The 10440-nt window shown below is 41.8% G+C and overlaps 1 protein-coding gene and 1 pseudogene across 1 annotated transcript; both read left to right on the top strand.

Annotated features, from left to right (window-relative positions):
* Nucleotides 1–4308, top strand: part of LOC117954243 — an 8557-nt pseudogene extending 4249 nt beyond the window's left edge.
* A 2713-nt stretch (nucleotides 4309–7021) lies between these two features.
* arl14 (ADP-ribosylation factor-like 14) lies at nucleotides 7022–8046 on the top strand. The gene has a single exon (XM_034887872.1). The coding sequence runs from the start codon at nucleotides 7116–7118 to the stop codon at nucleotides 7644–7646; it is 531 nt and encodes a 176-aa protein (XP_034743763.1). The 5' UTR covers nucleotides 7022–7115; the 3' UTR covers nucleotides 7647–8046.
* Nucleotides 8047–10440: the final 2394 nt, after the last annotated feature.

Raw genomic sequence — 10440 nt, 5'->3', positions numbered from 1 at the left:
TGTGCGTGTGTGTGTGTGTGTGTGTGTGTGTGTGTGTGTGTGTGTGTGTGTGTGTGTGTGTGTGTGTGTAGATAGGAAGAGCTGTTTTGGGAAATAAAAACAATCAGCTGAAGCATTTAGTTAAAATACACCTCAAACTCCCACACACATTAATGAAGTATACAAACAAATATGTTACAAAGTGCACTTTACATGTATTGCATATAGTAATGTAGTGTATGTATATATTTTAATCCAAAACGTTTTCATACAATATTTAACACCCTGGCCCTGGTTAAACTAGAGAAGTTGAAATTACGTGTCACAACACCTCAGCTATTACACTAAATCTCACAATTTCCTGTATCATATCCTCTCAGCACAGGTTCCCTCTCTATACTGGCTGAGAGTAACTGCTGAGTTGTAACACTATGCTGCAGTTGATACTGCTCTGATGTAAAATTCTGAGCTACGGACCACATTGATCTGTTGGTGGCATTTGATACATCTACCTCAAGAAACGGTTGTTTTTGGCCCATTGTTTTTCAGTGTTGATTGGTTTGGTGGCAGTCTGGCATTGTGTCAATTCAGCATATGATACATTTATGACTCTCTCACTCTCTCACTTATAAATCCTTGTATTTATTACAGTGTGGAACATCAAAGGAAATGCAATAGTGACAGATACTATCATACCAGAGATATCTTGACCGTTTAATTCCTGGAGATATATTAAACTGACATTTTGGACTTTGTCAAAGAATGTTGTAAGACTCATTGTTATCTTTGCCTTTTACTGCCTCTGTATAATATCCCAAATCTTTACCAATTATTGACCTTCTGTCTCTTATTTGGTCTTGACAGCAGCTCATTTTTGTCTTTCTCTTCTTATCTCCCGTGCAGGAACGACATGTCTTGTGGCGCTGCTGTCAGACAGAGAACTCACAGTGGCTAACGTCGGAGACTCTCGTGGTGTGTTGTGTGACAAAGACGGGAACGCTGTTGCACTATCACACGACCACAAGCCGTACCAGCTCAAAGAGCGCAAGAGGATCAAGAGGGCAGGTATATGATGAGAGAAACAACCTGTAGTAAACATCACATACTGAATTTACCTGCACTGCACTCTTTTGTGGATGACTGTAGGCCCCGTGGACGCCATCTGTTGGTCTGTTTAGGAACAGCATTGTGTTAAACAAAGCACCCGGTCAGATGTAGATGAAATAGATCCTTAAGCTGTGTGATTTAAGGATTTCCAATGGTGAGCTCTGCCTATCAAAGTATCCCAATTCTCTCCAGTGTTTACAACAGCTTTTTTCAGCTCAGTCTAGTTTTCTGCCACTTCCGTCCAGTGGTGGAAAGTAATTAATTACATTTACCAAGTACTTAAGTACTGCACATAAGCATACATGTAAGGTACTTTACTTAACTCTTTTCTTTCTGTGCCTCTCTCCAATTCTACTACATTTCAGAGAGACATATTGTTCTTTTTACATTAATCTGACAGCTTAAGTTACTTGAGTTACTTTACTAATTAAGATTTTTGCACACAAAACACATGAAATGTGTAAAATTCAATGTTTTACTACAAATTTAACTACCCAACAATATAACGGCCTACTAGTCCAGCTGAAATTATTAGCCGATTAAATACTTCAAGTACATTTTCCTTACATACTTTTACTTAAGTAACATTTTCAATGCAGTACACTGTATTCTTACAGTGTGGTATTAGTACTTTTACTTAAAGCACTTAGACTTCTTCCAGTATGTCCATATTAACAGATCATAAACTGTGCCTAACCTTTGTTATTCTTATTTCTTCACTTCCAGGAGGTTTCATCAGTTTTAATGGATCCTGGAGAGTCCAGGGAATCCTGGCTATGTCCCGCTCTCTAGGGGACTACCCGCTGAAGAACCTCAACGTAGTCATCCCCGACCCCGATATCATGACCTTTGACATGGACAAGCTCCAACCGGAGTTCATGATCCTGGCATCTGATGGCCTGTGGGACGCTTTCAGCAACGAGGAGGCCATTCGGTTTGTCCGCGAGCGGCTAGACGAGCCTCACTTCGGCGCCAAGAGCATCGTCCTCCAGTCTTTCTACCGCGGCTGCCCCGACAACATCACTGTCATGGTGGTGAAGTTCAAAAGCGGAGCTGGGGGGAGCAGCAAGGCGGGAGAGTAGGTCAGGCTCAAGTTTAGGGCTCACATTGCGATCAATGTTTTCAATGATTTTCCACATCTTCTGGATGGAGCAGCAAGTGCGATACCCCAGTAGGACTGGAGGAAGTTGAAGGTTACTGAGAACTGTACAAGTGCACGCACACACATACAGACATACGCACACATGGAAAAACACGTGTCAAATTAGGGTTTTGTTTCGTTTGTAGGTTTCTGATTGAGATGAGGGCATTCAAACACAATACAGATATCATAACCATGTGCAAACTTAATGATGAATACATGAAAAAATACTGAAGTTCTCCAACAGTGGAGATGCATAAACACAGCGTTTTCTGAGCAGCAGGGGATTTTTTCTCTTAACCAGCACACTTCAGACTGTGATTACTACTGTATACCGTTAATGCACATGAATGGTAAAGCTCCACTGGAGGCTTCAACTAGTGCCTATTCAATAACTACTGTGCAACCACAGGGAGCTGTTGAAAATGTATTTGCTAAAACACCACCCTGCTTGCTGCATTTTAATGATGCTCTCAAGTAATGTATGTGTCTGTTACATTTTTAATAGGGATAATGTTAAACATAAAAAGACTCCAGTGGATCCATACCTTCATTTAACTTGAAGTGATGCTGAACCTAAAATCTAACTTTTGAGTATCAACTACTGGCCGCCTGTAGACTTAAATGGTAGCTGTTAACCATCTGTGGTTTCACCATCTGGCTGCAGGCAGCTGTGAACAGTGTCACAATACTATATCACAATTCTGCTACTACTCTGTGGGTTGGATTTCATTAAACCTTTAGGTACAAACACATCTATAAAGGAAAGAGAACCGTCTTTAAGTTCAAGCAGACACACAATTGCAAACTGTAAATGTTTAAGCAGGAAATTTAAGACTTGTGAGATGGAATATGAAAAGTAGATACAAGAGTAATTTGAATTACAAAAAAACGTACATTTAAAAGTGATTTTTAAAGTAATGTGATTCCAGTTTAAAATTTAAAGATGGAATGAGAAACGAAATTAGTAATTTGGCATTTCCTTTTACTTTTAGTTTGTTCTGGCTTTTAATGTAGAGTAATTTAACAACATATAACTGTTTTATTTTTAATTTGACCAATTTAGGGATGTAACTGTTTGCAGCAGCCAACCAGCAAAATAATGAATGAACCAATGAATTTGCTGGAGGGGGGCTCCTCGGGCCACTTTAGTTATTAAAGGCTGAAACTGCTCCATTTTACTTATGCTTTTGGAGTAAACCAAAGGTTAGGTATACTCAGAAGATAGATTTTGGGTTGTAGTATTCTTTTCTTCATACATACAACACATGCACACAGACACACAATCAATTATGTCAAAAATTGCACTTTTCAGATGTTTATTTTTTTGGAACGGTGAATTGTTACATATACATACTGTATGTCCTCAGTAACACAAGAGGGTTTCAATGTATGTACAACCTGATTTACTTGCTGACCTTAACCTCTTGGTGGAACTAATGTAAGCTGTTCAATCAAAGTTGTTTTACACCATCTGTATCAGGGCATGTGCTTCGGCTTATCCATGTTCATGAACAAAGTACATACCTACAGTACGTATCCATTGACACAATGTTGGCTGCCTTTTGACCTGAAAGCACGAAACAGGAGGTGCAACAGACTTCCACACGTCTTCTACCAGGAGAAACCGGCGCATGGTGAACTGCACAGCCGGAATGCTAGTAGCTAGTAACATGATATGCTCCTGAAGCAATACAACTGGTGTCATCGACAGCAACAACCTGTCAAGGAAGGTTACAGTAAACCAGACTTATACCTTTGTTCACCTATGTTTTACAACTGTTGCATGAACTTTGCATCAATTGAGAGAAGTCATTTTTTATTTAAGATTTTACCTAATGCCTTATTTGTTGTTGTTGTTTTTTGGGTGTCTGGCGGATTACCAAATCAATATAATGTAAATTAATTTGTTGTCCTTCTTTACATGACCAGAAGTTTACAAAAAAGGACCCATCCCTTTAATTTGAGAAGCTGTCAATGATTCACACATGGTGAGCAGATGCACAGTGTAAAAAGAAAAAGCAGTGTAAAACAATTCTGTATGCAAACTATCAGTATTAAACTAACTCTTTCATCTGGAACGTGTTCCCCCCATTTGGTCTTTATTATCTCGGAGCCAGCTGGGCTGCACTAACTGTGCATTACTCTACTTATACATATATTTAAACAACACATAGGGTTTTAACACATTTGCACCCACTGAAGCAGTTGAGTAATAAGTGCCTTGCTCAAAGGTATTCTTTCCTTATTTTGCGTTTTATCACCTCTCCAGGACTTTGAATCAGCTGTGCTCTCTTGCCACCAACTCATGTCTCAAGTTTATTGTAACTTATGGCGATGCACAACCCCAAAAGAATGAGGAGAGGGAGAGAGAGACAGAGAGAGAGAGAGAGAGACAGACGGAGAGACAGACAGAGAGACAGACAGAGAGAGAGAGTAAGGTTGGAGGAAACAAGTGACGTCTGCTAAGTGTTTCTGGGATGCCTCTGTTGGACTACAAATAGCTTTCCATGCCATGACTCTGCCATGCCGTGCGCATTGCAACTCGACACCGCTGCAGCCCCCAGGGGTGCGGGCAGCTCGGAAGCACTCAGTCATATCAAGTTTATTTACGCTCTTTACCAGGTGGAAGGACTCAGAATAGCTTGGACAGCCGTGTTGCCACACTCAAGCGTCTGACTACAACCTTACGGGAACTCGTTGTCTAATGTTATTTAGTCTAGATTTGCCACTTAAGAAGTGAGACAAGTGTGGGCAGCCACCAGAGGAAGAAAGTTGACATTCAGCCAACCCTCACACGTTTGCACGAATTAAACTATTCTGCTTTTTATTGTCTTTGACTATAAGTTACAATATGGGACAGCAAGGCTCCAAATCCTCCATAGAAGCGCGGGTGATTTTCCACAGCGGTGGCACGGTGGACATGGGTCAGCGGATCGACGCTTGTTGCACTCCAGCCTCCGTTGTCCACATTCAGAAGAAGGTGACCAGTCAGTCGGCTAGTCTTCACTCTTCCCCCCGGTCAATAGAGAAGTCAACATCCCATTCTTGGACCCAAAGCCGCTGTGACGCCGGGGGGCTAGTGTACGTGATGGACAATCCAACCGGTGGAGTGTGGGTGAAACCAGGAGAGAACTGGCTCAGATCTTGATCCAAGACCTAAATCTCCACTACAGGTCATATTATTCGAGGGAATTAAGGGAAGCGCCCCCTAGGCTACATGAACACTGTGTGTCATTTTTAAGCTCTGGCGTTTCCCGAGCAGCAGGATGCCACTGATGCTGATTTGGGTTGGAGATGCGCCGTCATGGCGCATTCACACTGCTGCGCGCGGAATCAAGTTGGATATCGTCTTCGAAACATGAAAGAGTTGGCTGGACTGATCACTGCAATTTCTTAATTTAGTCTAAATGAGACATTTATATATTCAGTGCCAGACTGCAAGAAAAGAAAATGATGAGAGGAGGCGAAGAGAGAGCCATGTGTCATCCGCACTGAGATAACGGGTTTTCTTTGGGAAATTGCTTGTTTCCAACATAACTGTGAGTTATGTTTGTCTGAGTTAGAAAGAATGAATACACCTAAGTCATTTCGGTTGTTGAATTTTAAGAAGAATGAGGAGTAGATCAAATGAAAGAAGGGAGTTTGGGTTGAGTAAGTAAGTAGAGTTGGCTACTTTTTTGTGCAAACGCATTGTGATGACAGCTCACATCAGCCACTCTGCTATAAAGAGCGGGTTGTAACCACAGTGCACTTCGGCCCACTGTGCTGAGGAAAACAAGTGCATCCTTCCAACGGCTGACCAACCTTCAGTTGTTTACCTTGATTTCTTATTTGCTGTATCTTTTTAGAATTCAACATTTTACTGTATTCAATATCATAGAAATATTTTTTTAAAACGTGCGTGTATTGTATTTTATTTATTTTATTGATTGGATGGTATAGTTTTAATGTGGACTGGAGGTGACCCACCTTTAGATTCAGGACAATGTAACTGAAGAGGTATCATATATATATATATATATATATATATATATATATATATATATATATATATATATATATATATATATATATATATATGTATAATGTCCGGTTTTTGAGAAGCTCTGGAAACTTTGAGGTTGTTTGGTGAAAGTGGATCGTCTGAGGACTGAAACATCCACTTGACATTTCACTTCAGGTGGATGCACTGTTTGAAATTGTTTTGTATGTTGAAATAAAGGATGTCTTATTACTTTATTTATTTAAGAGCAGGACAGCACTGGTTCGGTTAGAAACTGCATATCTTTCTTTGGCGGGTGAAGTCTAGATAACGTTCCCATTAACTGTCACCTGCACTGAGGCCACTTGCGTTGTACATGATTACATTGCCTGAACTGTGTCAGAAAATTCAGGCAAAGTATTGCATGTGTGCAAGTATCAAATGCACTGTGCAACATGTTGTTATATAAATAAATAAAACATGTCTCCCTTTACCTTTATTCTTTCTGATTCAGAAGTAAAGAGTGGGTTGTATTCACAGAAATATTTACAGCAGGTATCCTATAGCAATGCATGTCTGATTATCCTTTTTGAATGTGATTTTAGACTGTGAACGTAGGTAGCAGAAGGTCTTTTGCATAACATGCCGAACAACATTGTTTTTACAGATGCAATAGTCTACGTTTGCATAACTCTACAGTGTATGTAAACAAGGGATATCCTTTGGTTGGTGCAAACTTTGCCCCCTGGTGTGGCACCTTATCGGTGAGCCGTGAGTTACAGTCAGCATGCAGCCACTGGCTTATCTATTAAACTCAGGGCAACGCATTAAGCAAACACTGCGTCAAAAGATACTGTAAGTGGAAGATGTGCCTATCCCGTGTCTTTACATGTGCGCGTCGCCATGGGACTGCGAGGATCTAAACAACCTGAAGCCCAGGTTCTCCTCCTGGGCCTGGACAACGCTGGGAAATCGACTCTCCTCTACAAACTGAAACACAACGCATGCGTCAGCACCGTGCCTACCATCGGCTTCAACGTGGAAATGTTTGAGGCGAGAAAAAACATGAAGAACATCGCCTTAACAGTGTGGGATGTCGGTGGCCAGGGAAAGATGCGTGAGCACTGGCCGAGTTTCTACCAGGACGCGGCAGCTGTGGCGTTTGTTGTGGACAGCTCGAGCAGGGTGCGCCTGGAGGAAGCGCGGCGGGAGCTGGAGAACATCCTGAGGAGTGAGCAGCTGCGGGGCCGTCCGCTGGTTCTTCTCGCCAACAAACAGGACGTGAACGGCGCACTGACTGTCACTGAAATCAAGGACAAGTTTAACCTGAGAAAGATTTGCTCCGATCGGGATTGGTTCGTGCAGCCCTGTTCCGCCTCGACAGGATTTGGAGTTGAAGAGGCCTTCAGACGAGTGGTCCAGATGGTCAAATAAAACAAAATAACTGTGTATGAAATATGTTCTTTTCAAACCACTGACACAATGAAGAATTGAGTTTTAAAATGTGTTGGTAGGCTAGATCTAAATTCCTCTAAACGAAGAATCCATTAAAGGGATCCCACCGTTTGGTAAAGTCTACAGGCCCATCTATCTTTAATGCAAATGGGGGCCCACAGTGTACCAGCTGGGACTACAGAATCCTTCAAGCTACTTAACGTTAGACTAATTGAAGCTATTAGGCTACGTTTGTGACACTATTATACCACAGGAAACACAAGATACCATGACGTCTGTTACTGTGCATTACAACCACAAACACACCCGTTAATGTAGAAACGATTTTAGCCATGTGCTGCATCTTCTTTCAATTATTAAACAAATCAATTGTCTCACTAAGCCATGGGCATTTACACTGTTCCAATAAACTTAGATGCATTGAGGGAGGCATCTCACTGACGCATGACCAGCAAGATAAGTAACAGATTACTTTCAAGATAATTCATTAAAGAGCCGAAAACCCAAGACGAGTGTCCAAAGGGATTTTTTTTCACGACATGGCAACCACAAAATTGTTCTAATTAAAGTCTTATTATTGATTTATAACCATACCATTAGCTCTAGATTATATATTGATATTTCCATACCCATTAATAAAAGTGCCTTTTTCAAAAATATAACTACCCTTGAGCACTCGCTGATAGATTCCTCGGAACAAATGGAGCTATAAGCGATACAATGGGCCTAGTGTGTCATGCGCTTCTTCCACAGAGGCACAGTATTGAGGCTGCTGGGAAATAGCAGACAATATCCTGGGCAGTTTGGTTTTGTGTTTATGTAATTTCCATTACGATTAGGCTATAGGAAACAATCGCAAATCTCGAACCTATAGTGTCATATAGTAAAACCCTGATTCATCCAAAGGAGGTCCTTGTAGCCTGTCCCATGTTGAACTCCGGCCGCCCTCTGCTCCCATCCCGCACTGTTTCTTCATATGTCGGCAGGCGTTTGCATTGATCATATGAGGGCAGTTGAGCAGCAGGAGCGGGATCCATTAAGCGGTCCGTTGTGCTGCTCTCCATGAGCGGCTCCTGTGACGTGGTAACGGTGGGGTGTCCGGTGTTTGGCGGGGTGAGCTGCCTGGATCTGGAACACAACATTCGCTGGACAAAGTATCCCACAGCGAAGAGAAGCAGCATTATAAGCACCCCAGATAGTTTCCGGGTGACCATGGCGATGTTGTAGTATGTGTTGTCCACGAACTGCTTGCAACAGGTGACGGCAGTGGTGTTGTTTCCCTGTGCGCAGCAGACCTGGTCATCCCGACAAATGTCTTGTCCACATTTTCGGATGGAATTAACTACTGCGCGAACAAGAAAGCAAACTGTGAACACCACCAGCGCTCGGCATTTGTAGAAAAGCATTGTTGTGTTCCAAAGTGAGAAATGCTCCAGTGAGCCTCGATGGTAAAGCCGGTAAAAAAAGGGTGCAGACGAGTCACTTCATACGCTGAAAAACGCTAAGGCTGAACCGCCGACGCAGAGCCATCATTAACCACAAATACTGAAAGGGAGGAAGGGATTGAATGGTCAGCTCTCAGTGCTGTACCAAAGTAAAATTGGCTGAATGCCTCTCTGCAACATCTGAATATGCTAATAAGCTTAACATTAACTCCTGAGTGTACTTCAGCGTGCCATTGATTTATGATGCACTTAGCGGGTATATTGATGCTGTCCAGCAAATCGCAAACACAGCCTCCCATACAATGGCTTATTCATTGGCTATTAAGGTAAACAGGCGCCCAGGACATCGACCAGTCGTGTCGGGAGCACGAGGAAAATACCCTAAAAGGTGGGAGGGGATGTTAAAAAGTGGCTTGCAGAAGCCAATGTTGATGTTTCAGGACCAGCGACAGCGCTCAACACGCCCACTAAGGGAAACACTGAGGGGCGCTGTCCAAAGTGCTGACACAACTTAACCCAAATATACATTCTCTAGATGGCAAGAGGACGAAGAATTTCCATTTGCAATATTAATACTTGTGTACATTAAGGGGTCAAGTCAGGTCTTTCCTTAAAAGGGTGCAATGGTTTGGCAGACTTCCATTTAGGCTGATTAGAAGATATGATGCAGTAAGTAAAAAAAACGCTGCCTCTGGCAACAAGGATTTTTGCTACAAGTAAACCAGTCACCCTAGCCCGTAATAAGCATTTATCATAAAATTAGTGTACAAAATGACTTACAAGAATTAACTGATCAAACGTGTTCACAATAAAACCATCAATTTACTGGATGTGAAAGGCTAAGCAAACATGTTACATTGCAGCATATCTCCTGACAATGACTAATCAATACAGCAACAACGTGATGAGTAGGCTGCGGGTTATAATGGAGGGAAGTGCTCCCTAATAGCATGTCGGCTTTTCAAAAGAACCGGAATTGTGTTAGAGGAATCTTTACAGGGGATGGCAAAATGAAGCATTGTGTGCGCATTTGTGTTAAAATAAACACAATGCATCTTTTTGACATCCACTTCTGCTGCTGGGGTCCAATGACTTTGAGAGCTTCAAACCCAATGCTTATTAAATTGTTGGCTGAAGGCACATCTAGCTCTTGGGAAATAACTACAGCATGCTGGGTTCTTAAAGACCAGATCTCAAATAGAGACAACTGTAATGCTTATGTGTTGTGTAAAGCAGGTGAAAATGAAATAAGCAAAACTTGTTGTCCTATATTTATTGGAGAAAAAGGATCTTACAGAGAAACAGTTGGAATGTGTAAGCACTTTACA

This window comes from Etheostoma cragini, chromosome 12, assembly GCF_013103735.1.
Source record: "Etheostoma cragini isolate CJK2018 chromosome 12, CSU_Ecrag_1.0, whole genome shotgun sequence".
Classification (NCBI taxonomy): Eukaryota; Metazoa; Chordata; class Actinopteri; order Perciformes; family Percidae; genus Etheostoma; species Etheostoma cragini.
The sequence above is the reverse complement of the archived record's forward strand: the minus strand, read 5'-3'. Positions and strand labels throughout refer to the sequence as shown.

What these genes read in the sequence shown, in the direction of transcription:
- arl14 (XM_034887872.1), top strand. Translation starts at nt 7,116, where the DNA reads ATGGGACTGCGAGGATCTAAACAACCTGAAGCCCAGGTTCTCCTCCTG.